The 22,919-nt window shown below is 55.2% G+C and overlaps 8 protein-coding genes across 8 annotated transcripts; 2 read left to right on the top strand and 6 right to left on the bottom strand.

Moving 5' to 3' along the window:
- Positions 1–771: 771 nt before the first annotated feature.
- MYCGRDRAFT_111065 (uncharacterized protein) lies at positions 772–3,651 on the bottom strand (the record flags this gene model as incomplete). The annotated part of the gene is made up of 2 exons (XM_003848848.1): positions 772–3,423; positions 3,532–3,651. The coding sequence occupies 2 exons, from the start codon at positions 3,649–3,651 to the stop codon at positions 772–774; spliced, it is 2,772 nt and encodes a 923-aa protein (XP_003848896.1).
- A 133-nt stretch (positions 3,652–3,784) lies between these two features.
- Positions 3,785–4,551, top strand: MYCGRDRAFT_111064 (uncharacterized protein; the record flags this gene model as incomplete). Its single annotated transcript, XM_003849060.1, has 2 exons — positions 3,785–4,331; positions 4,388–4,551. The coding sequence occupies 2 exons, from the start codon at positions 3,785–3,787 to the stop codon at positions 4,549–4,551; spliced, it is 711 nt and encodes a 236-aa protein (XP_003849108.1).
- A 243-nt stretch (positions 4,552–4,794) lies between these two features.
- On the bottom strand, positions 4,795–5,858 carry MYCGRDRAFT_76388 (uncharacterized protein; the record flags this gene model as incomplete). The annotated part of the gene is made up of 1 exon (XM_003848847.1): positions 4,795–5,858. The coding sequence occupies one exon, from the start codon at positions 5,623–5,625 to the stop codon at positions 4,795–4,797; it is 831 nt and encodes a 276-aa protein (XP_003848895.1).
- A 289-nt stretch (positions 5,859–6,147) lies between these two features.
- MYCGRDRAFT_76386 (uncharacterized protein) lies at positions 6,148–9,690 on the top strand (the record flags this gene model as incomplete). Its single annotated transcript, XM_003849061.1, has 2 exons — positions 6,148–8,242; positions 8,414–9,690. 2 exons carry the CDS (start codon positions 6,148–6,150, stop codon positions 9,688–9,690), a joined length of 3,372 nt encoding a protein of 1,123 aa, XP_003849109.1.
- Positions 9,691–10,237: 547 nt separating this feature from the next.
- MYCGRDRAFT_48880 (uncharacterized protein) lies at positions 10,238–12,242 on the bottom strand (the record flags this gene model as incomplete). The annotated part of the gene is made up of 3 exons (XM_003848846.1): positions 10,238–10,772; positions 10,848–11,570; positions 11,959–12,242. 3 exons carry the CDS (start codon positions 12,240–12,242, stop codon positions 10,238–10,240), a joined length of 1,542 nt encoding a protein of 513 aa, XP_003848894.1.
- A 724-nt stretch (positions 12,243–12,966) lies between these two features.
- Positions 12,967–15,180, bottom strand: MYCGRDRAFT_101446 (carnitine O-acetyltransferase; the record flags this gene model as incomplete). The annotated part of the gene is made up of 4 exons (XM_003848845.1): positions 12,967–13,117; positions 13,195–14,830; positions 14,895–14,946; positions 15,013–15,180. The coding sequence occupies 4 exons, from the start codon at positions 15,100–15,102 to the stop codon at positions 12,967–12,969; spliced, it is 1,929 nt and encodes a 642-aa protein (XP_003848893.1).
- A 590-nt stretch (positions 15,181–15,770) lies between these two features.
- mdh1 (malate dehydrogenase) lies at positions 15,771–17,448 on the bottom strand (the record flags this gene model as incomplete). The annotated part of the gene is made up of 4 exons (XM_003848844.1): positions 15,771–16,683; positions 16,737–16,845; positions 16,902–17,060; positions 17,157–17,448. The coding sequence occupies 4 exons, from the start codon at positions 17,232–17,234 to the stop codon at positions 15,998–16,000; spliced, it is 1,032 nt and encodes a 343-aa protein (XP_003848892.1).
- Positions 17,449–18,103: 655 nt separating this feature from the next.
- On the bottom strand, positions 18,104–21,924 carry MYCGRDRAFT_76373 (uncharacterized protein; the record flags this gene model as incomplete). Its single annotated transcript, XM_003848843.1, has 8 exons — positions 18,104–18,711; positions 18,766–18,865; positions 18,905–20,345; positions 20,535–20,811; positions 20,947–21,243; positions 21,328–21,705; positions 21,759–21,789; positions 21,847–21,924. The coding sequence occupies 8 exons, from the start codon at positions 21,922–21,924 to the stop codon at positions 18,104–18,106; spliced, it is 3,210 nt and encodes a 1,069-aa protein (XP_003848891.1).
- Between the last annotated feature and the right edge of the window lie 995 nt (positions 21,925–22,919).

The following is a 22,919-nucleotide window of genomic DNA, read 5'->3' as shown; positions in this document are numbered from 1 at the left end:
TTCTGTCCGTTTTGGTTAGCATAATGTATTCGCCTTCAGAACCTCGACCGACTCATGCTGAGCAGAGGCGGTCAACAGCTAATACTGCAGATGTTCTCCATGCTGTGAGCTTCCCTCAAGAGCCTGCACCCTCTCTCAGCGCCTCAGATAGAATGATGCAGAGCAGAGACAGCAACAATTTGCGCCGTAATGGCCTTTGCTGCAAATTCCACTCAACAGACTGTATCTCGTTCCCGTGCCTCAGTTAGAACCATGCATAGCGGAGACAACAACGACTTGCGCCGTAATGCTCTCCATGCCGTCAACTTCACTCAGCAGCCTACACCCTCGTCCACCGCCTCGGATAGAATGACCCAGAGCAGAGATAGTCATCGATCAGCTCCATAAATGCTCTCCATGCCATCAATCTCTCTCGACAGCCTCCATGCCCTTCCGGCGCCTCAGTCTGTAGCTTGCAGAGCGGAAGCAATCACCACTCGCGCCAGAATCGATATCCAAACCGTCAATCGCACTCAACGAGCTGCACTCACCTCCATCGCCTCATTCGGCACCACACACGCCAGAGAAAAGACCGCATCTTTCATTCATCTCTACACACCATTCTCATGCCAATGCCACCGAGCCCAATGCTCCAGCCCTTTCATCCGGCGCCGGAAATGCAAAACACAAACACAAACGAGCAAATCCTGCTCTGTTCAAGAGATCCATCCTCCAACGCCACTTCATCTCTCTGCTCGCCGCGTCGACCACCGCCACCCTCTGACCCCTCCCTCACTGATATCGGTACTCCTGCGGCACCTGTCGAATCTCCCTCGGATACACCTCCTGGCCATTCTCGTCGTAATATTTCACTGGCTGCGCCTGCGGCGGCGGAGCCTGGCTGTAGGCGCGAGGAAGCGCAATGGCGCCGTGATCATACCCTGGCATGACGCTCATGGCTCGCATTCCCGCCATGGGAGCAGCATCCGGACGAGCGTACTGGGTTGGCGCAACACTGGCTTGACGAGCATACGCACCCGGAGGCTGTGAAATCTCTTCCGGACGGACGCTATAGCTCCGTTGCGGGACATACATCGGCGATGTTGGCGCAGGCGGAGCGGACGGTGGTGGCATCTGCCCGTAGCGTGGACTGGACGACTGGTATACCGGAGATGTGGGAGCTTTGATGTAGCGCACCAGCTCCGGTTCCACTGGTCGAGGAGGGTACCGCTGGACTGGATAACCTTGGGCATCGACGTACTGCACTTCGGAAGTCTGTCTTCGGCTGGGTGTCGGAGGTGGACCCATACGAGGATCGGCTGGGTCGTACTGTGGAGCCGGCAGTGGCATCCCGTATCCAGTGGCCATGCGGCTTTGTGATCGCTCGTAGCCGAGCTCAACGGGAGCAACAGAAGCTCTTGAAGCGATGACTCGTGGTCGGGGTGCTGGAGCGGGCTCTGCTGCGTAATAGCGGTTGCCATGCTGGTCATACACAACTGGGCGTGCAGGAGCAGCGGGCGGTGGCATCATGGCTGGACTCTGGGCCCTAGCATACGGATCATGGTACTGCGGAGTTTGAGGAGAAGAGCGATAATGCTCAGCATGCACGTATTGAACCGGCGGCTGGTCTTGATACTGAGGTGAGCGAACGTCGACTGGAGCCATAGAAGAGCGCGAGTAGCGAGGGTCGGCGTATGTCATTGAGACGGTGCGCTGAGATCCTGGAGATTGGAACTGCTGTGTGGGCGATTGAGGGCGCTGTGCCAAGTGGAGACTCGCTACTCGTCTCAAGTCCTGATTGTCCCTCTGAGCAGGACGATGAGCCGCGGGAGAAGCGACACGGACGACAGTAGGTGAAGGCTGAGCGTACTCGTACCGCAAGCCAGATTGAGGCTGCTCGATGTACTGGACCTGAGTGGGGTACTGGCGAGGCACAAGCTCAAGATGTGGAGGCCGCTGTTGGTATACAGGCACTTCAGCGAGCTGTCCATATGGCGGAGGTGAGACTGGCTCATCCTTGATCCGCGGCTCACGATACATCGGTGATGGAGGTGAGATTGCGGCGGGATTTCTATCCCTCTTCTTCTTCGACTTGGAGGATGGCTCGCTATCCCGCTTCCGCTTCTTGTTGCGACGCTTCTTGTTGTTGTTGTTGTTGTTGGCACCTTGTCCCGGTGGTGAAGCGGTACTCGCACGAGAAGGCATGTTCTGCATAGTACGAGGCTTGTGCACGACTTCCGGGCGGCCGTTGATCAGCTCAAGCTCGATGTTCGGTCCTTTGGCGACTGCGAGAGGTGATACGCGATTGGGCTGAGGAGCGGCGAGATGAGTGAGATGGTTTCTGATGATCGGTACTCGTGGAGAAGACTGGAAGCCGAGCTGCGACTGGTATGGTGTCGCGGCGTTGCTATCCTGGGTGATCTCTCCTGGCTCGTAGTCGGAGTCGTCATCGTCCTCCACCTGTGTGTCTTGGGTGATGTCCATGAAGCCACTGTTGTCGTCGAACGCATCAAACGCACTGGCATCAGGAGGGGCATACTCATCGTCATCATCATCGTCCTCAATCTCGAATGGAGCTTGGCTCGCAGACGCTTGCTGTGGAACGAGAGGTGCTTTGCCTGAGACGGTAGCTGGCGCGGTGGGTGCGGACTGGCCAGCGGCTGCCCGTGAAGCATCTGCGGCTCGGTCAGAAGGCTTACTTGAGCTGGCAGGGGATGACCATTCACTTTCGACTTGACTGGAGTAGTAGTCGTTCTCGTCGAACGATGTACTGGCACCAGCGCTCTCTGGTCGCGTGTCTGGCGCGAAGCCGGACACATGAGGGATGCGTGCGAGAACGCTGTTGAGGATGGCTGTGTGGTCTAAAGCCAGAGGTCCCATCTCATTGATGGCATCTCGGTCGCGCATATTGTTCCTGCGGTCGACTTGGGCACGCAGTTCAGCCTCCAGATTCCGCCGCTTGATCATCGCCTCGGCCTTCACCAAGCTCTCTGCTTTTTCTAAGAACAGTGGGTTGAACTGTGCCGACGACTGGCGACGAGGAGGAGCACCATTCGTGCGCGATGGTGTGGTGACCGCGTGCAGTCCTGGAAGGGCGGAGGAAGATGCCGATGATGGTGGAGGCTGCTGTGTGCGATTAGTAGCATTGCTGCTGGGAAGCGATGATGAGCCGTTCATGTCGGCAGTGTTGTTGCGCTGCTCTGGGCCTGCAGCGAGAGCGCCTGTATTGCTCAAAGCTTTCAGACGCTCGATCGCTGCGGCGGACAATTTGAACTGTGGGTGCGAGCCAGCAAGAACAGCATCGCGAACGCGTAGCAGCTGGTCATACATCTGCTCTTCTTCCGCCTGTGTCGGCGATGTATGTCCATTGGCCATGGGCCTCGCGCCGACATTGAGCGCCATCTTCTCGAGCTCTTTCTCTTCAATACGACCGATCACTACCGTCTGTATTCGTTGATGGCGGGCGATGAGCCAGGACGCATCAGCGGAGTCAAATGTGGCGGAGTACAGTCAACGACAATCAGCGAAGGTCGGGTGTATGTGGGAACATACAAGACACGCCTTTGGTGCTGATGTTGTGTTCACGAAAGGAGTGGGCTTGAGGTCGAGGAAAGTCGGTCGACCTGCAGGATGCAACTTCCTCGAGATTTTGAGTTCGGCCCGTGCATCCATGTCCTGGAATGGTTGGACCGGACGAGTGACGCTGTTATTCACACCTTCGCGTTGACACCTTTGTTCTGCTCAAATATCTCCTCTAACCTCTGGTCATACTGCTTGCAAGTTCTCAACATCCCTAGCAAGAAACATGGCCTCCAATGGCGCTACGAACGGTCAAAGCGACAACCGAAAGCGATTCTTCTTCGACATCGACAACTGCCTGTACCCCAAATCCTACAAAATCCACGACATAATGGCCGATCTAATAGACGACTACTTCCAATCGCACCTCACACTATCCCGCGAAGAAGCCACCGGACTGCACCAAAGATACTACAAAGACTACGGCCTCGCCATCGAAGGCCTCGTCCGCCACCACAAAGTCGACCCCTTGGAATACAACGCCAAAGTCGACGATGCGTTGCCACTGGAAGACATCATCAAGCCGGATCCCAAATTACGGAAACTGATCGAAGACATCGATCGGGAGAAGGTCAAGCCGTGGTTGTTTACGAATGCGTATATTACGCATGGGAAGCGGGTGGTCAAGCTACTGGGAATCGATCATTTGTTCGAGGGGATCACTTATTGTGATTATGGTGCCGAAAAGCTGCTTTGCAAGCCGGATCCGGATATGTTTGCGAAGGCGATGCGGGAGTCGGGGGCGACTGATCGGTCGCAATGTTATTATGTTGGTGTGTATATCTTGAAGAGCGTTGATGTGAGCTTTGCTAACCCTAACCGTGTGAAGACGACTCCGGATTGAATGCGATTGGTGGCAAGGCATACGGTTGGCATACTGCACATCTGGTCGAGCCATGCGTCAAGTCACCGCCGGAGCCTCTTGGGAACTATCAAATAGCAGATCTTGAGGAGCTACGGACAATCTTCCCGGAATGCTTCAAACCAACATGAGCTGTTGCCACATCGAATGATTTGAGTTGAAACTACAATGAAGCCCCAAAGAGATGCAAACCACGGAAGAAACTCGAGTCAGCATGAAGGCCATCTCGTTGCCACTAGCGATCACATATTGGTCGCGGCGAAGTCTGAGATAAAGCTGTGTCGTGGAGTAGAGTAGAATGCCGCTCTAGGCCTACACGATAGAAAGAGAGAGGCGGTTCGTAGTCACGTACAATACGTTCGCCGCTCAACAACTCACTTCTGGTCTCGATTAGAAGAACCGGTCCCAGCACTCTCCCATCCGTCATCCTTCTTCTCCTCGCAGTCGTCAGCACTCTCCTTCCCCTCCTCACAGTCGTCATCACTCCCGTTCTTCTTCTCCAACGACTTCCGATACTCCTTCCACAATTTTCCCACATTCTGTCCCTCACAACACTTCTCAAACAACTTCTTCTCATCGTACTTCCCCTCCCGCAAACACCCATTAATAGCCCTCACCGTCCCCGGCCCAAACCTCTGCTCAAGGTACTCGAGAAAATACCCCGTATGCTGATACCCACCATCCCAGTCACCCTCCGCTTCCTGCTTCCAATGCGTCGCCCCCAGACCCGCTCGTAGCCTTACCCAGTCCGCAATACCCTCAATCAGACCTCCCGAGCAGGAACCTCCCGCATCCCACTGGAAGCAATGCACTAGTTCGTGACACAGAACCCCCAGCAGCTCATGTCTCTGATCGGCGCGCGTGCGATTGATGTAGTTTAGATTGAAGTGAATCTCCTTGTGGTCGCTGTCGAGTTCCGTTCCGGTCGTGTAGGCTACGCCGTCCATGCATCGAAGGATGAGCGTGACGGAGCGGGTTCCCGGACGGTGGCAAGAGGGTGTGTAGAGGAGATTTAGCACGTTTTGGACTTGGATTTCGAAGTCTTCGCTGGCTTTCACGTTGGAGAGGAAGATTGCTGAGCCGTCGTGGGAGAGGTCGTTGAGTTGGAGCCGGAGGGTGGGAGTTTTGAATTTGTGTTGGCGGATGGGGAGGGTTGATGGGTTGGGTGATGAGGGTTGCTGGATGAGTTGAGGGAGGACGGGCATGGTTGCGGTGTTGTATGTTGAGGGTTTGAGGATGGTGGTTTCTGTTCTCCTTATATATCTGGTCGATGCTCACACATGCCGCAGTGCAGTCATCCAGGCAAGGGCGGACAACCTGACACAGGGATTCTGACTGGGCCCTGCGTCGATCCCAAAGTCCGACTGGCCGGGGACGGAGGTCGGAGCCTGACTTTGGACTCTACCTTTCTCGTCCCTCAAGGCAGCGATTCAATCGAGATATAGTACCTTGACAATGAACATGTTCAGTCTAATGATCCATGGATTCATTCAAATGTTCGACTAGACTTCTCGAAACAATTCGCGCATTGGATTGACTGAATTGATTGGAGGACAAGGGGCCAAATCGTCACCCAGCAACGACCGTGCATCACGCTAGCTCGAAACCCCAAGATTCTGGAGACGGCTCTGCACGCGGAACAACACCACCAAGCGACCGACAACCATCTTGGACTTTTGGACACCCACCACACGATCCTCTCCTCTTCAGCAACACGCGCGCCCGCCATGGACCAGCAGGCTGCGACTCTGCTGAGCACTCTCAAACGTCCAGCTGCTCCGTCCGACTCCAAGATCAACCAGCTGAACGCGCTGAAATCCGACATCAAACACTACCGCGTGCCCGAGACTGCGCAGTCAACCATCTTCGAATGTATCCGCCTGGCCATCACCCAGCAGGCCTCTGCGACCCTCGCCAGCACCGCATTCTCCACTCTTGGCCATCTCCTCAAGCGCCTGAAGATCCAAGATGCAACCGGTCAAGCAATACGTCAGCTTGCGCCGAAGCTGTTTCCTGCACTCCAAGAGCGAATGGGCGATCTTCGTGAGCCTGTTCGCAATTCCGCATCCCAAGCTCTGACTGAGCTGTACTCGATATTCCAGACCGATGTGGAGCAGATTGTGCTTGAGGAGGCTATAGGAGGGAATAATGGCCGCGCAAAGGAGACCGGGATGAAATGGGTGTTGACCATGCACAACGAGCAGGCAATGCCGTTCAAGGCATACGCCTCATCAATCGTCGCACGGTTGGAAGATGCTGATGGACAAGTACGCGAGACGGCCAAGACGGTGTTGATTGAGCTCTTCAGCAACGCGCCAGACCGAGCCAAGACGGATTTAAAGAAGCAATTAATAGCGCACGGCGTACGACTTTCTATTGCAAGTCAAATTCTGACCGCTTTGGAGTCTGGTTCGAGACCCCAGGACAACGATACCGACATGAGTGCTTCTACAAGATCACTACCTGGCGCCGAACACATTGCGCATTTCGCCGAGGAATTGAAGAGCGAGGCTGCGCAGCCACCGCCTCCAGAGATTGTTCCTATGGATCCGATATACGTACATACCCAGAGAGAGCTGGAAGATGTCTTCCGAGAGATGCACCCACACTTTGAAGGGAAAGAGACGGAGCAGAACTGGATGCTGCGTGATAAATCTGTTCTCAAAATCAGGCGGCTGCTCAAGGGCAATGCGGCGAATGAGTTCCACACTGTCTTCATGGCCGGTGTCAAGAGCTCGATTGAGGGTATTCTCAAAGTTTCCATGTCTTTGCGGACGACAATGTCATCCAACGGCTGCCAGCTGGTGCAGGAACTTGCGAAAACTTTAGGACCTGCGCTGGATCCTCATGTTGAGATTCTCCTGCAAGCATTCATCAAGGCGAGCGCCGCCACGAAGCACATCGCGGCTGAGAACGGCAGAATCACGGCGGGTAGCATCTTCCAGAATTGCTCGTATCACGTTCAGATGATGCGGCATATCTGGCAAGCCGCGCAAGAGAAGAACGCTCAAGTAAGACAGTACGCACCCGAGTGGTTGATGATTGTTTTGAAACGTCAATCGAGCTACAGAAACAGCTTTGAGAATTCTGGTGGCCTCGAGCTTGCGGAGAAGTGCATCAAGAAAGGACTGGATGATGCGAATCCGAAGGTGAAGGAGGGAAATCGTGTCGCTTACTGGGTTTTTGCGAAGACTTGGCCTGACAAGGCTGAGGCGATTATGTCAAAGCTTGATCCGAAGATGAAGGCCGCGCTTGAGAAGCATCCTGGAAACCCACACGCAGTGCTCCATGCATCGCATCCTGCAGTCGCACAGGCTGCGAGACCAGCCGGCACAAACAGCCGGACGGCGCTAAGGGAGATGCTGGAAGAGAAGAGGAAGGCAAAGACCGGCGGCAGAGTGCCACCTAGACCGAATTCTGCAATGGCGGACATCTCACCAGTGAAGAACACGAGGTCAACACCTTTGAACGGGAGCACTCGCGCACCTTCGAACCTGTCGAAAGTCACAAACCGGACCGTATCGACAACATCAAATGCATCATCCACAGCCGCGGATCCGCCTACAGCCACCAAGAAGGGTAGTTCCCTCATGTCTGGCCCAGTACGACGGCCACGAAGAGCAGATCCGCCGCGGCCGCAGACTGCAGACCCGTACAGCTCGAGAAGGTTGCTTCGACCAGAGACGCCTGCGAGTAATGCCAGCCCGGCTGGCAGCCCGGGGAGAGGCACTGGCGCTTCCAAGGCTTCGCTCGCGACATCCACAACTAGCGCTGTTAGAAACAGAGCAAAGGTCGATGCCACAGCTGGGAGTCCTGGTGGCAGTCCACACAAGCGCAGTCCAGCGCTGGCACGCGGACACTACCAGAACGGGACGGATTCAAGACCGACAAGCAAGGGCAGCATGAGCAGCATCCGAGAGGACGAGACCACGATTACCATGCCGAAAAATGGCGTCACAATAGGCCGTGGAGCTTTCTCGCCCGGTCACAAAGGCCACTCTGCATCTGTTGACAGCGGACTTCCCACACTGGCCGACGACGAAGGCTTCACAATGGTCATCCCGAATCTGAATGGCAGCCAGTCCCGCGCCCGCTCCCCACTAGCATATCGCAACCCTATGAAGGCCATGTTTGAAGATGCTCGTGAGCGAGTAGGCAAGCTCTCCCCCGAAGCCCAAAAATCCATGCGCAGAGCTCTCGAAGATGGAGATGGCAGCGAGCAGCAACAAGGCGGACCAGCCAAACCCTCCACCCCTCAAACCGAAGAAGTCCAAATTTACGAAGACCCCTTCATCGAAGACGGAACGCAACCCGGCGCCCAAGACGATCGTCAAGTCCTCGGCGAACTCCCCATCAACGAGAACGTTCGCGCCGACAGTCCTGCACAAAGCGTCGGCTCCAGCGCAAGCCCCGTCGACAGTCCCGTAAACAACAACGACAACACCTCCACCAACAGCGCATCCACTCCTACCATCCCCTCCCAAGACCGCAGCGACGTCCTCCGCGACCGCCGCCTCCTCGCTTCCGCCATCGAACGCATCCGCACCAAGAACCTCGACGCGCACGGTTTCCGCCGCGTGCAAGACCTCGCGCGGTCGAAACTCGACATCTGGGAAGCCGGCAAGAAATTCGACGAGCTCATGTCTGTGCTGCTCGAGTACCTCCGCACTTTCGACTCGGATGTCAAACTCACCTCCCTCCCCGCATCTAAATCTTCCGGTTTGAAAACTCAGGCGTTGGGACTCGTGCGGGCGTTGTTGACCATCTACCGCAAACATGCTGCGCCGTGGTATGCCAAGTCGCTCGTGACTGTCATCGCGTGCAGAAAGGGCGCGGATCCGAACAGCCATGTTCTTGCGGACATGCATCGCACCACCGACGTCATTGTCTCTGAAGCAAGCCCCGAAGTCTGTGTGGACGCTATTCTCGACGCCCTACCCTCTCTCACCTCTATCGACAGCTCCTCAGTCATCGCCATGGCTCTCACCAACCTCCGCCAACTCCTCCTCACCGCCAACACCCGCGACGTGGAGCTCAGCAGCGATCGAAGAGGAAAGATGGCGCAAGCCACAGCGAGGTATCTCGGAGACGCGGACTCGGAAGTGCGAAAAGCGGACGTCGAACTGGCGAGCGAACTATTCGAAACCTTTGGCGAAAGCAAAGCGGAATTTTGGAGCGAGTTCAAGGGAGTTGAGGAAGGGAGATTGGGGTTGTTGACGTATTACATTGCGAAGAAGGGGAAGAACGGGGTGAATGGGGTCGTGGCGTGATGATGAGAGCGTTTCCTTGTGTCTATTTGGGTTCCGAATGGGATGGCTATAAGCGTCGGCGTTGGTGGATGCGTTGTATATCATGCTCGCTTGAGATTTGACGGCGCGAGCTTTTTCTGGACCTTTGACTTCTACGACGGCTTTGTGACGATGACGATTGTAAGATGGCAGTCTTGTGTACGAATAGCGAGATCCTTTCAACGAGGACTTTGAAACACCTTCGAATGACTGTCGGGATGCAATGCGTTACAAGTCTTCTGCGACCTTCGTGTGTTCGTCCGATGTGCCATCCTCCCGTCCATACACCTGCCAACCTGTAACGTCGGAGAACTAGACCTGATGAAGCATCACGTTCTACACCACCTAGTCACGACTGTCGTGAGGAGCATTCACAGTAGAGAAGTCGACATGATTCCGACATCTGGGTTGTATATATAGCTTGTTTTGTACAATGTCGCTATCGGCACACCACATGCAAAAACGCTTCCTGTTCTTCATCCATGCTGGTATGCAGACACCACTAGTAACACAACCTTACTCCTTCACTCTACGTGATAATCTCTCCCGGATCCACCATCTGCGCCTTCCACTTCACTCCCGTCCTGCCACCTTCCACATCACTGGGCAACACCACATCGTCTCTCGGCGGACTATACAAATACCAACTCCTCAACGCATGCGCCGATGCCCTAACCCGCGCCTCGTTCAACGACGCACCCGCTGCTTCACCTAATTTGTCGTCGCCGCTGAAAACACCGACGTTGAAGACTGGTGTGCGAGAGAGTCGGCCAGTCTCGGAAATGAGTCGCGCAACAGGTGGTTCGAAGCCTTCTCGTAGACAAAGTCGGGAGAGGTCTCGTGTAGGATGAGTGAAACTGAAGAGCTGGTGGAGAGCAAGGTGTCTGGAGAGAACGTGGGCTTTGTGGAAGGATTTCGAAGCGGAGGAGCCAGCGTGGAGGTGGAGAGCTCCTGTCAGGGCGCGGACGAAACTCGCCGACGCGGCTTCGACGGTGGCGGATGAGGAGTCTTGAGAGGTAGAGGAAGAGGATGAGGATGTGGGATCTTCGTAGTCGAGAGCCTGGCTGATGCCTGTGTCTTCGGCTGCGGAAGTGGAGATCGGTGCACCTTGAAAGGGGATGGCGTCGTCGCTGTTCGACTCGAGGATGTCGCCAAATTCGTCGCCGTAAATGTTCGTTCTGCTGCTTCCTGGTCGATTCCATTGATCTCGCGTATGGCGTAGTCGTAGACCTTGGGCCATATCTTTGAGTCTGTGCATGTTGTCTGGTCCCATTGCGTTTCCTGCCGCTTGTCTCTTCAGTTGTAAGAGGCCTGGGTCTACTTCCGGTCCTGGCGCTGCTACGACTTCCACGCCCCATTCTCTTGACATTGATGCTAGTGTTGCGGCTCCGACGTATGCATATTGTGCGGCGTAGAGCGCGGGCATGGGGAGGCGTGGATAATGGCAGATGAGATATTCGGATGTGTAGTATCCCAGCAGCTCTTGTCCTAGGATTGCGAAAGGTGCATTGTTATAGCCTTGTCTTGAGTCGACGGATGGATCGATCAGACATCTCGCTAATGTTTGCAGAGGTAGCTTCGATGGTAAAGACAATCGTGCGTGTAGAGCGGAGAGTTTTGCTGATCGTGCGGCGAGTCCATGGTGAGGGAAATTGAGTCGTTGTCTATCGTCCTCTGGTCGCCCCTTCACATCCACCTCTTCATCGCCTCCTTCCGCATTCTCAAATGACACCTTTCCCGTCCTCGTATATGCCGGCTTCTCAGCTTGCGTCTGCAATCCTCGCCGTTGCTGCAATGGCCGTGCTACCGCCAAATGTGCGCGTGAAGGACATGGTCGCTGGGAGAGATGTAACCGTGGATTTCTCGGAGGCTGCAATTGGCTTGCCCAGCGATCTAAACGAAGACACTTCATGTGATTAGATTCGCACGGCGGTCGAGGAGGAGATGGCCGAGGGAGGATCGTGGCAATATGCGTGGGGATGTCGCGTGTGGTTGCAGCTCTCATACTTTTCATGATCGTTGCTCCTTCCCCAGGATCGGATCTCGGTGGTGAGGCTTGGCACTCCGCAACCACCTCACGTCGTCGTTGCTTACCTTACTGCGACATTGAGCAAAAGAAATCCACCAATACAACCATGAGACCCTCACTAATACTGCGCGGAGGCGGAGGGAAAGTGCCGTAAGTCGCTGTCCACCACTGCGCCTGTCAAGGCCGCCCAATGGCTGCAAACTGACCACTCCCGCAGCTACCCCAAACACGTCTGGTCGCCCGCCGGAGGCTGGTACTCGCAGCCCGCAAACTGGAAAACGAATACTTGGATCATGGGCGGAGTGGTGACCGGGATCGCCGCAATGGCGTGGACGTTGAGCGCGCAGAGGGAGTTTAGGAATGAGATGCCTAGGGTATGTTTGGCGCGATAAAGGATGCCGAGGGCGTCAGAGGACTGCGAAGATGTGGAGGGAGGGAATGGTTCGCGAAGAGAACACGCACGCTGACCGGAATGCTTCCTCTCAGCCCGACCGATTTTTCCCATCACGATACTGGAGCAAGCAAATCATCGAGTACGAGCGGGAGCAGAAGGGCAAGGGTGGGTCATGAGCACGGTACACGGAGTGGAGGGCAGGGAGAGGGAGGAAGGAACGCCGAGAAACTGGATGGAATCTCATCGCGAGCAAACGTCAACATGTGGCGAAGGTATCAAGAGCACAACGTGGTGATGTACATACCAAATGCAACACCAAGTTCTTTTCGAATTACAAATTTGAAACGCTCCGATCGGCGTGTCAAGATTCGCCATGGGTATGACATTTGAAGTTCTTCATAATGCTCCGTCCGAATTCTGCCCAGCATCTGAATGTTCGAATGGAGGCGAGTGAAGAAGCTTGAACTAGCTGCCACTCTGATAGACCGATTACTGATATACTTAATCTTTACGCAGCATGCAATACTACCATCATCAAAGACTAAAAGCTGAGACGCCGATGACTTGGCTTCCACATGCATATATGGTAGGTCTAGATCGCTCCAAACATTCCAACTACATTTTACAGACATCCTCCATCCACTCTAATCCATGCAAATCGTCCCAAATCATCCTCCAACCTCTCGCCTCCAAGCAATCATTCTCTCCCTCAGTCTGTCCGAAACCCACTCACGACGCAGTCTCGCAGTAACGACCACAAAATCTGCCTCCACAACACAGAAAGAATATCGTATCAAGGAATCGAAATCCTCTGGATGCATGTCGTGACAGTCATCTACAACTTCGCTTTAGGCTGCTCCTCACTCGCCAAAATCTCCCGAATATCCAACGCGCTCTGGTTCAAAAAGAACGCCATCCTCTCCGATCCCAAATTCTTGCTGACAATGTTGAACTGGATGCTGTTTTCGTTGATCATGTAGGCGATTCTATTCGTCACTCATTAGCAAACCCATCCACACTCACACTCTGCCTCATCGGATTCGGATTGGGATAGATCACTCACCCAAACCCAGCATCAATAACCTGACTCCATCCATATCCATTGTAGTACTCCGAACTGAGTTGCGAACTCGAGATGTACCACGACGACGAATACGTGTACGCGGGATCCTTGAAAATCTCGGGTACCTCCTCACCCTGCTGCAACAACTTCTTCAATCCGAATAGATGGCGATCCACTCCCTTGCCGTCACTCGCAGCGGTGATGTACTCCCCGTGAGCCTTCAACGCATTGCGGAAGAGTTTTCGGCACTCCTCGTCCGTGCTAAGCGGGTGTGCCATGGCGTTGCAAAATGCCACGCTCTCGTCCGAAACGGTACGGCAAGTCTCAGTACGACCCTCCTGGAAACGACGGGTCGCGGCGGATTCGTACGTGGGACGGTTCTTGCCGTAGAATTTGTGGTAGGCGAGTTGGATGATCATCTGCACGTACGCGTCCGGAGAGCACTTGAACTTCTTCATCGCGCCCTTGCCGTAGCCCTGGAAGGCTTCGACGCGGAGTTCGTGTTGGGAGATGAGGCCGACGTGGTGGGTTTGCGCGAGGGCGACGTCGGCGTGGTTTTCGCCGGAGAGTTGGAAGCGGAGGGGTTGCGGGTCGGGAATGGTGGAGCGGAGGGTTGGGGCGTCGAAGTCGAGTTTGTCGTTGAAGATCCAGTGCATGATTGTGTCGTTGAGGCGGTGGGTGGGCGTGCCGTCCATCATGGAGTGTTCGCCCGTGAAGCCGGAAGTGCCGTTTTCGTTGACGATGAATTGGATGGGCTTGTCGAACCAGCGGTTGGAGCCGTCGCCGTGCCAGTATTGGTCGGCGCGCTCGGAGAGGGTGATGGGGGAGGCGTCGTCGAGGCAGACGACGAAGGCGGAGGCTTCGAGGGCTTCGAGGACGGTTTTGTTGGCTGGATTGGATTTGATCAGACGTTCGCGCATCTCAGTCCAGTTGTCGCGGTTCTCGGTCGTCATGATGCCGACTGCGGGAGCTTTGTCTGCCGTCTCGTAGACACGCTTGAATTGGTGCTCGAGCTCCTTGGCGCTGAGCTGCTGTCCGTTGTGGTGAGTGGGAACCTTGAAGAAAGCATTCTTGCGGATTGCAATAATGTACTCGTGCTCTTTCGCGTTGTACTTGACGGGGTAGTCAGAGGGTTTCGCTGGGATGCGGCAAGCGTTGAACATCCAGTGGTACGAAGACATGGCCATGGGGAGCTTCTTCATGTACTCGGGCTCGAGCGACTTGTCATCCACCTGCTTCTTGAACTCCAGCGAGGCGAAGGTAATAGCCGCCGCACGCTTGGCCGGGTCCCTTCGCTTCTTGTCGTCGCGGTGGCTGTAAAAGTACGACACGTATGGTACGACCGGATCGCGGTATCCTAGGTATGCCGCATCGTTCCACCACTCGGACAGCCAGTTGCGAACGTTGGGATCGCTGGCACGCTTTTGCAACCTCTCTTGTAGCTGGTGTCCAATGGCGCCTGGCTTGACGAAAGCCTCGACGGCCTTTTTCGTGGTCTCGAACTCGGCGTCGGTGAGGAGAGGGTGGACCGACTTGATGTAGCGCTTGGCGGTCTCGTCGAGGGTAGGGATTGGTAGATGTGGGAGGGAGTCCTCATATCGGAGCATGGCACCTTGGGCGTGGTCCTCCTTGTAGTCTGCGTGGAGGAGGATGATTAGTGCCAACCACTTTCGACAATCCTTCTCCACGACCATACTCACTCTCAGGCAGACCACTGTTGCCGCGCTTCTGTTGAGGAGCCATTCTGAATCTCTACTCCCAAAGTCAGCCAACCAAGCTCCAAACCATCCTCGCAAGCAACAATACAACAACACTCACATTCGCAATCAAGCCTCGTTGCAGAAGAGAGGTAGTCGTAGGAGTCGCAGCAGTATACAAGGCCCGCCGTCTCGCGATCGCGCCAAACATCCCAATTCGCAAGAGTCAAGAGGGAAGGGAAAAAAGAAAAGGTCGTTGCTCGGCAAATTGATATATCAAGCGATAGGTGTCCAAGGTACTTCGCCGGGTAAGCAGTGCAAGGTAAAAAATGACCAGCTTCGCGATTTGGTGGCAGAGAGGTGCGTCGCCGTGCAGCTACCGTCCGCTCCGAAGGAACCTCGGCTCAAGAAGATCGATCTGGGCCGTTGTCCGGGAGTTTGCCGTGAAAGTGTGGGGGCTGTTTTAATGACTTCGAACAATTTCTCTTCTATGCACTGGGAAGATCGAGAGTCGGCGTATTTGATGTTTTCCTCCAGTTTGAGATCCTCGGACGAGATGTAGTTGTTGACGAAGCATGGAACAAGCCTCTTTGATCGTGCCGCTGTGAATGATGAGGCTCAAACCCCCTGCAGATATCCTGTGACGTGTGATCGTGAAAGTGAGCACGCGCCAGGTCCGGGGCACTGGACATGGGGCCAGCCTCTACGGCCGAGTCTACTCACTTGTATATGTCCGAGATATGAGCGTGATGGTAAGATGCCGAGGAATGTCGACGAGATGAACTATACAGCCGAAAGGACGCCTAGGCATCATGTGCGAAAGAGTCGGGTATGTGCCCTTCGTGTCTCAGCAATGTTGCGGATGTATGCCATCACGTTCGTTCGAAAACTCGACAACATTGGATGCAACAGACCGCTAGAGAACATTTGCAATGCGGATAAATCTACAGCTAGGCCACAGAAGCTCAAAGCGACGACTCCATGCCTCTACCCTCCTCGCCTAGAGCGCACAGTCGTCTGCCAACAAGCCTCCCTCGTATGTAGTAGTCTTGTCACAACTTCCGTCCACTCCCTCCAACGCACACTTCTCATTCCTAACCAATGATCTACGGGTTCTCCTTAACCCACTGCTCACCCTTCTCAATGTTCTTCTTCAAGTCCTTCAAGCACACATCAAGAAGACCCTGCTCGTGCTCGGTGATCTTGCCAACGGGGTGGATCTCCTCCACGCCGTTCGGTCCCAGAGTCACGGTCGAAGAGAAGTAGTTGACGCCCTGGTCCTTGTACAGCGGGGAGTCGACGTAAGTCTCCTCCTTGACGTTCTTCTCGCCCTGGGCGGCCTTGAGCAGGGACTCGGTGAAGCGAGCACCAGCCATAGCCATAGAGAGGGTAGCGGAACCAGCACCGTCCTTGGCCTTGACAACCTCGTCACCACCGAACTGCACGCGCTTGATGTAGTTGGCCAACTCGTCGCCCTCGAGCTTGTGGCCTGCCTGGCTGAGAAGCGGCACGATCGTCTCGCCGGAGTGGCCGCCCACGACGGTCACCTTCTCGTTGGCGGGGTCCGAGGACTTGATCTGCGAGATGAAGCGGCTGGCGCGCACGACGTCGAGGGTGGTCACGCCGAAGAGCTTCTTGGGATTGTAGACGCCCGCGGCCTTGAAGACCTCGGCGGTGATGGGCACGGTGCTGTTGACAGGGTTGGAGATGACGAGGAGGGAGGCCTCGGGGCAGTGCTTTGCGGCGGCCTTGGCGAGGTCGCGGACGATGGAGGCGTTGGTGTTGAACAGGTCTGAGTGATATCGTCAGCATGAGCATAGGACCTCTCCTTGCGATCAACCATACCATCACGGGTCATGCCAGGCTTGCGAGGAACACCAGCGGGGATGACCACGATCTCAGCGCCCTTCAAGCAAGCACCAAGACCCTCGCCGTCGGGGGAGTATCCAGTGACCTGTCGCATCCATCAATATACCGTCCACCTGTCTCTCATCGTATGATCCATCTTACAGTGCTCTTGGTGTTGATATGTCCAACATCAGCGGCAACACCTGGAGCGCCCTTGATATCGTAGAGGGCGAGCTCAGTGACGCGCGGGTTGAGCTTGAGGAGGAGGGACAGCGGCTGGCCAATGCCACCACCGGCGCCGAGGACGACGACCTTGGAGAGCTGGAAAGAGAAGCATTGTCAGTGTGGATTCCAATAAATCTTTCTTCAGCCGCCCGATGGAGCATTGGAGCTCGCCAGCATCAAGGATCAACATACGTTGCTAGCAGAAGCGGAGAAAGCTCTGCGCTGGACGGCAGCGCCCATGAAGGACTTGGTAGCGCGAGCGGCGAACATGGCGACGATTGTGATGAAGTGAGGTTTGGATGGTGGATGTTTTTGTGGTAGGAGAGGTGGTGGACGATGGGAGAGGTGTTTCGGCGAGACAAAATGTTGGAGCGCCGAACCGGGAGCTCTCAGCAGCCAATGACGGCGTGAGAGAGGACGGGAGCTTTGTCCGAGTCCACCCGTGCTGCTGATGAGAGGAGGAGTGTTACTGCAGACGTCTTCTCTTCCGTTTGCCCTGACATGTATACAAGTATCGGTGCCCTCATGCTCCGCTCGACCTTGTCGTTCAGCAGAAGTACAAGGCGAACCATGCAGCGGAAACAGTACCAGTGGTAGGCTTCACATAGACGAGACCATGGATCACACGACACGGATCGTGCAAGAACCACGATATGGATCAACATCAAAAAGTTCTCGCTCATATCATTCCCTCGCTAATACAACATCTCAAGAACCCCAAAGTCACCCTTTCTCGTTCTGCCGTATCACAACAAAACATCTACACGATCCCCTCTGCCAACCCACCTCCCTCGAATCCAACCTCTGCATGATCGTAACAGGAACCACGACAGTCTCGTATCGATCCTGTCCTCTCTGCCTTTCTTTCCAGATTCCCAAAAGCAAGCAATATCGTATCCCGTGCTCGCTTCCCTCGCTCAATGGCAACCGCAGCAAAAATTGGCCGTGGCCCGAATCGGTTGAGAAGAGAAGTCGCAAAGCAAATTCCGGACGGCGCTCGTCTCTGCCATGCGGCGCAGTACGGCGCATCCGCGGATCCAGCCTTCAGAGGCCTCGGAGCAATTCGCTTGAGGGCCGTTCCAAGAGTCCATCATCTTGGTCCCAAATCAATTCAGGCTTCATCGCCATCAATGCACTCTTCACTCTCCCTCCTCGAAGATCCCCTTACTCAACTCCAACATCGCCTGCACCGCCGTCCTCTGACTTTGCATGTCCGTCATCTCCCTTTCAATGCTCAACGGGCGCATAATCGTCGGTGCAAACACCACCGCCAAGTTCAACGGCGTCATCAAATTCTGCGGCTCGTACGCCATGACCTTGGTCAAGTGGCGGACAAGCGTCCTCAACGTGACGCGATGCGCTTCCGGTAACTCATCCACCGCAGCTCTCAACGCGAGCGTCTGCTTCTCCTTGCCAGCCGCGCCACCGTCCTTGCCGACCTGGCCCGCTTCGAGTAGGAGGTCGTAGACATCGTAGGTGATAAGCGGCGTGGGGAGTTTGCGGAAATACTGTTTCAGCGCGGAGGTCACAGCGTGGATGTCGAGGTCCTCGTCGGAGATGTCGTAGTTGGCGTCCTTTTCGAAACCGGTTTGGACGATTTTGACTTGGCCGGCGCCGCCGGATTTGCGGTACACGCCTTCGACGGAGATACCACGCGCTTCGACCTGAGTGATACAGTGAGTTACGATGCTGGGAACGGGCAGCTTCTCGAAGGCGCAGCGGGCGGACAACTCGGAGCCGAAGAGGACTATAGGCGAGGTTAGAAGGGGATCTTCGAGCACGTGATGCTTGCATAACTTACCGGAAGGATCGTTGCCGATGACAAGATTGCTGCTGCTGTTGTTCTTCAGGTGCGTAGCGCCGCCGTTCTTTTGTGGAAACAAGCCAAAGTCGGATCCCATCTTACCACTGTGCATGCTGCCGCCATCGCTACCGCCGACAGCCTGATGAGAGTTGTTGTACGGCATTCCAATCGAGTAGTTGCCTTGGCCCTTCTCGTTATTCACGAAGGCGCCCTTGATGCCCTTGGTCAGGGTACCCGTGATTTTTTCGCCGCCTCGTCGCCAGTTGAATTTGTTTGGCTTTGCGCCCTTGCGGATGTTCACGACTTGTGGCGCCGTCAGAACTGCAGCTGGCTCGGCTTCTGTATCATGCAGCAGATTCGGCATTGATGGATCCGTGTTGACGAGGTTGAGATTTCGCATCTCCGACTGGCTGCCGGGAGTTTCGACCTTCGCAGACGGGTGGAAGATACCCAGACCATTGGTAGATTTATCCGCACCATTCGCCACACGGTTGTCCTGATACACACCCTGGATGTTCCGGAGCAGTTCGTTGTTGTGGTGAACCAGTTGCGCGTTCTTACTCGACAGCGTTTCGTATTCCTGGAAACCCTTGTCTTTCATCTGAATGAGGTTGCCAATCTCATCAGTCAGCTCGCTGCGCTTGTGCATGAGATCCTCTATCTCTGAGCTCATGTTCTGCTTCAGCTTCTGGAGAGATTCGGCAAAGTCCTTGAGAATGCTCGTCTTTAATGAAGCCAGATCCAAAGGTTGGTTGTTGTCCTTGGCTTTGCTAAGATGTTCTGTCATGATTTCCAATTCGCGCACGACCATCTCTCGTTGGGTGTCCAAGAATGCCATGGTATTGCGCTTTGCATTGAGCTCGTTGTTCACGGCTTTGATCTCGCTGGAACCGTCGAGTTTGTCTTGCAGTGAAAGTTTCTCAGACTCCAGCTCCGCGATGTGATTCTGCGCTCGTCGTAAGGATGTGCGCAGCGACTCCAGACCATCTGCTGAAGTAGGCGACGTGATGCTCGGTGAGCTGATCTCGGATGAATCGGCGTTGGGAGATTTAGTCGTAGTGGCTGCTCGATCGCTGAAACTCCTGCCATGCTTCACGGCGTTGGAGACGCGGCGCAAGACCGAAGGCGAGGATGTTTGTCCGGGCTCCTGACTTTGCTCGCCACGTAGGATTCTACCCATTTCATCGTCCATGGAGAATCCACCATCAAGACTGTACTTCGGAAGACCTGCACCGTGCAGTCCCATGTGACCATCGATGGAAGGACGATCTTCGCTCTGCAGGGTACTGATAGAATCATTGTGTCGATGTCGCTCGCCAGCAGGCGGTGGAGGCGCGTGTCGAGGAGTGATGAAATCGTCGTTGGCGACGGACTTGCTGGGAGCACTTGGTCTGTTCGCCGATCTCAATGGAAGCCCGTCAGCGCTCATCCGCGGTCTTTGCGGATCTGCTAGTTGTAGCTTGATCGAACCAGTAGATTTGTTCCGCTCATGTCCTGAGGTTGCTTGCAATGATGAATCATGAGTAGCTTGCTGCAGTCGCGTCGCGGCAGCTGCAGCCGTAGCAAGTGAGTCGCCTCTCGCAGGTAGACCGCGCTCTGCACTCCGTGGTGGCGGGACGGGTACCGCAGGTGAACCTGCAGCAGGATGTTGGCCTGCCTTGTGCCTGGGCTCGTCGAACGGATTTACAGAATTCTGCGAATCAGCGGATAGAGGTGATACTGGTTTGTTAGCGTTCGGATCTTTTGACTGAGTGTCGATCGGTGACACGCCTCCTTTCGAATTGCGTCGAGAAGATCCCTTCTTTGCTTTCGGCGCCTCTTGCAATGTGAAGGTGTCCGTGGAAACTCTGGATTTGCCTGCTTTGTCTTGACCATTCGATACCAGAGGCGAGCCACCGCTCAGTGCAGGAGTATTCTTCGTCGAGTGTCGTCCCTTGTCTTGCTGCAGAACGTGAGGGCTAGGCTTCGCAGCAGCGCGCTCTTGCTCTCGTTCTGTGGACACCGATCTTGACGATGCCGCCGTTCCGCTGCCGAACCCAGACTCTTCCTTGAGGCCATTTCGGAGGGCGGAGCTGGCCGACAACCTTCCATTCCTGCCGAAGTAATCCACCGGCTGATTCTCCTTTTGCACTGGTGGAGACGGATCGTGCGGCCGTTGGATCTGCTTGCGTGGTATACTGAGCTGCGGAGCGGCGACAGGGGTGGGGTCGAAGGCCATGGGGAGGAATCCCTGCTCCGAGCCGTCCTCGTCCTCGGTCGATGGCGATGCGGCATTCGAAGGTCGAACCTCGTTGTAGGTACTGGCAGGCAGTGTGGGACCATCTGAGGTTGCGTCAGTTAGTGTCAGTCGTTTCAGCCACGGAACGCCTGTGAACCCATCTCGACGCGCACCGTCGGACAATGGCGGCACATCGCGCTGATACTTACTGGCTGACGCACCATTGCGCGAGTTGGACAGTCTGTCTCTGGGCGACGCTGGCTGTGTGCTCGGTGTGCCCGAACCTTTATCACCAGGCGGCGTTTCGAGGTCTGGAGTGAAAGCAGCCGAGTGCGCGGCACCAGGAGGCAGCGATGGTAGAGCCTTTTCTGGCGCGCCCGATGATCCAGCTGCTGCCTTGGGTGTCCGCGCTTTCTTTCTTCGCCTCGCCATTAGACTCTCATGACAGCTCATACAGAATATGCCTTGTGACGTGCGCGCGTATCGTAGGTTCTCGATCTTCCTCTTACAGTTACGACACCTAAAGCAACCAGAGCAGAAAGCTTGATCACCGGTCAAGATGGCGAGGTCCTCGATTTTGTTGCCGCACGCATTGCAGCTGTAGGTGCAGTTATTGCAGATGAGCGATCCGTCGCCGAGGAGGAGGAGATTCGCGTCCGAGTCGAGGAGAGTTCCGCAGGTATTGCAGCGAAAGCAGTCGATGTGCCAGCGATTGCCGGCTGATGGCGGGTCAGCACTGCGTCGCGTGGATATCAAGATTTCTCTCACTCACCAAGTTCGAATGCTTTGCCCTCTTCCAAAATCTATAGCAGACATTGACGTTAGCAACAGCTCCCTGACCTGATTTCCATTCTCCTGACCTCTCCACAGCCCTTGCATGGGTAGACGACATCGTCCTGTTCCGTCGGAGACTCGGGATATGCACCGGGCGACTCCATCGCGGCGATGTCGGTGGTGGTCGCAGCGGCGTGGCAGGACTATCGATCGTGTGCGGTGAAGGGTCGCCGCTCGCTCCTGGGAACGCCCTGATGCGACGACGGGTTGATATTGAGGTCCAGAGACACGAGTCAGCGGACTGCTCGACTATTGCATATATTAGAAGATCCCCAGAGCAGCGATGCCCGCACCGCCTGTTGGATGGACAGAATGTCGAGGTATGGAATGCAGTGAGAAAGTGTTGTAGCTGAGGAAGCAATGTGAGAGTGGAGTCGGTAGCAGGGCAGGGCAGGGCAGAAACAGCCCAGGGATTGAAAGCGCGCCTTGAGAGCACGATCACCACACGATCACCACGGAAGTTTAATTATGAAGTCGATGGGACGGAAGTGTTGATATTGATAAGATTGATGACATTGATGATGAACATTCAAGGAAGGATATTTCGTGAAGCTCACCGCCGCTGGTATGCGTCAATCCCTCCTCATCTCATCCGTGGCAGTCCCCTTGGATGAATGAAACACGCTTCTCGTGTTCTCGTCCCGGCCCTGCACAGAAGCGCATTGAATAATGAACGGGACGGCCTCTGATGAACAGGGCAGGGCCATAGCTGCTGTGTCACCTTGTCACCCCTCGGGCCCGCGTGGCCTGCCTTTCACAGAGCTCATCAACCCACTCAAGCCCCTGAACATAAACCTTGGACATGTCCACCCACGTCCGTCTGCACTCTAATCATCCTCTTGAAAGTTGAAACCCACCCCGCAACCACATCGCTGATCTGCCGTGCGTACATATGGTATGTACATCAATCATGGAGGACCAGCTCGTTGGTTCTGCTGTGTCGTCAACATTGTATGAACCATGGGATCATCGCCCATCCTCATCGTCATATCACTCAGGCAACAAATGCCCGAACCACCCGCCGTCCACGGTACCAGATATTGATGAGTCGATCTAACCTACCTAGGCTCTTCCACAGCGCAACGTTCCACGGTGCTCA

This window comes from Zymoseptoria tritici, chromosome 10 (genome assembly GCF_000219625.1).
Source record: "Zymoseptoria tritici IPO323 chromosome 10, whole genome shotgun sequence".
Classification (NCBI taxonomy): domain Eukaryota; kingdom Fungi; phylum Ascomycota; class Dothideomycetes; order Mycosphaerellales; family Mycosphaerellaceae; genus Zymoseptoria; species Zymoseptoria tritici.
Note: the sequence above shows the minus strand (reverse complement) of the source record. Positions and strands in the feature narration are given on the sequence as shown.